Below are 1967 nucleotides of genomic sequence, written 5' to 3'. Positions count from 1 at the left end.
GGTGGGATGGGATGGGGGGGGGGTCGTCCTGGGAGGGAACCAGGGGTGTGGAGGGCCGAGTTTAAAAAGGCAGGCAGTGCCGACAGTCACTCACTCTCACACACAACAATCTGTCCTCTCTCTCGCTCTCTCTCTCCTCCAGTTCCCGCCAGCAGCAGCAGAACCAGCAGCTCCAGCGCTGAAGCCTTGGAACTGTACAGGATTATCTGTCTTTTTTCTTCTTCTTCTTCTTCTTCTTCTTTTCAAAAGACTAAGGATTTTTTTCCGTGCCACTGCAGCATGGAGACCACCACTGGGGAATATGTTGATAACTATGATTATTATGATGACAATGAGACTGCCTGTGACTTCTCAGAGTGGGAGCCGTCCTACTCCCTCATCCCGGTCCTCTACATGCTCATCTTCATCCTGGGCCTGTCGGGTAACGGCGTTGTCATCTTCACAGTCTGGAGATCCAAATCGAAACGCCGGGCTGCAGACGTCTACATAGGGAACCTGGCCCTTGCTGACCTCACCTTTGTTGTAACCCTACCTCTCTGGGCTGTGTACACGGCGCTGGGCTACCACTGGCCCTTTGGTGTGGCCCTGTGCAAGATCAGCAGCTATGTTGTTCTGGTCAACATGTACGCCAGTGTTTTCTGCCTCACCTGCCTGAGCTTTGACCGCTACCTGGCCATCGTTCACTCTCTGTCCAGCAGCAGGCTGCGCTCGCGGGGCACCATGCTGGCGTCCTTGGGCGCCATTTGGCTCCTGTCCGGCCTGCTGGCCGTGCCCACGCTGCTCTTCCGCACCACCTTGAACGACCAGAACAGCAACCGGACCACATGCGCTATGGACTTCAGCCTAGTGACCATGAACCAGAGGCACGAGTACCTCTGGATCGCAGGACTCAGCTTGTCCTCCTCCGCCTTGGGTTTCCTCCTGCCTTTCTTGGCCATGACCATCTTCTACTGCTTCATCGGCTGCACCGTCACGCGTCACTTCAACAACCTGCGCAAGGAGGACCAAAAGAAGAAGAGGCTGCTGAAGATCATCACCACACTGGTGGTGGTTTTTGCCATCTGCTGGACTCCCTTCCACGTGCTGAAAAGCATGGACGCCCTCTCCTACCTGAACCTGGCGCCGAACTCCTGCGGCTTCCTGCGCTTCCTGCTGCTGGCTCACCCCTACGCTACCTGCTTGGCCTACGTCAACAGCTGCCTTAACCCGTTCTTGTACGCCTTCTTTGACCTGCGCTTCCGTTCCCAGTGCCTGTGCCTGCTCAACCTGAAGAAGGCTATGCATGGCCAGATGAGCTCCATGTCGTCCACGCTCAGCGCCCAGACTCAGAAGTCAGAGATTCAGTCTCTGGCCACAAAGGTGTAGAGAGTAAAAGGAAAGGTGGAGCGGTGCTGCGGGACGGTCTCAGCTCCCACCACTGGAACACTTGTAAAAATACAGACCTTATGTGTCCATTGTTGAAAGCTGGTAAGATGAGATGATGAACTTTTGATTTGTCACTGCTCACAGTCATGAAATCCATTATATGTTCCTCCTGTTCTACAGTGAGAGGCGGCGATGCTCTCTTTGTTGTGTGGACTTGGGAAGCTGGAGCCAGCGGGCTGAGCTCCGTAGCTGCTTTTGTTCCTCAAATTCTCAGAGAAAAAGTCTATTTTTTTCGTCTTGTGTGTTGTTTTGTCCTGCCCTGCAAAAGTTGTCATTTGTATCACAAGACGGGGCAGAAGTCTGATTTGAAAAACATACACTGATTTTAAGAATTGTGATTTGCATGGACATCTGTTTACACTGGAGGAAACATAAAGCTGTACAGTATTTTCATACCATAGCATTTTCTTTTTGTTCAGATATATTGCTGTTTTGTTTTAGAAGCACTTGTTTAAAATGAAATAAAGAAAAACGCGTAAGCAGGGAAATCAAACAGAGCAGTGTCCTCTTAAAAGCTTGTTGTTTGTGAAGGTAGAAGTCTG

At 51.4% G+C, this 1967-nt stretch overlaps 1 protein-coding gene across 1 annotated transcript; it reads left to right on the top strand.

Annotated features, from left to right (window-relative positions):
* The first annotated feature begins 101 nt into the window (after positions 1-101).
* aplnra (apelin receptor a) lies at positions 102-1961 on the top strand. The gene has a single exon (XM_023393852.2). It carries the CDS (start codon positions 280-282, stop codon positions 1363-1365), a length of 1086 nt encoding a protein of 361 aa, XP_023249620.1. The 5' UTR covers positions 102-279; the 3' UTR covers positions 1366-1961.
* Positions 1962-1967: the final 6 nt, after the last annotated feature.

Source organism: Seriola lalandi, unplaced genomic scaffold (assembly GCF_002814215.2).
Source record: "Seriola lalandi dorsalis isolate HSWRI2012SDOR001 ecotype SW California unplaced genomic scaffold, Sedor1 jcf7180002054945, whole genome shotgun sequence".
NCBI lineage: Eukaryota > Metazoa > Chordata > Actinopteri > Carangiformes > Carangidae > Seriola > Seriola lalandi.
The sequence above is the reverse complement of the archived record's forward strand: the minus strand, read 5'-3'. Positions and strand labels throughout refer to the sequence as shown.

Bases quoted from the DNA above. Each gene is read 5' to 3' on its own strand.
- aplnra (XM_023393852.2), top strand. From the start codon at position 280: ATGGAGACCACCACTGGGGAATATGTTGATAACTATGATTATTATGAT.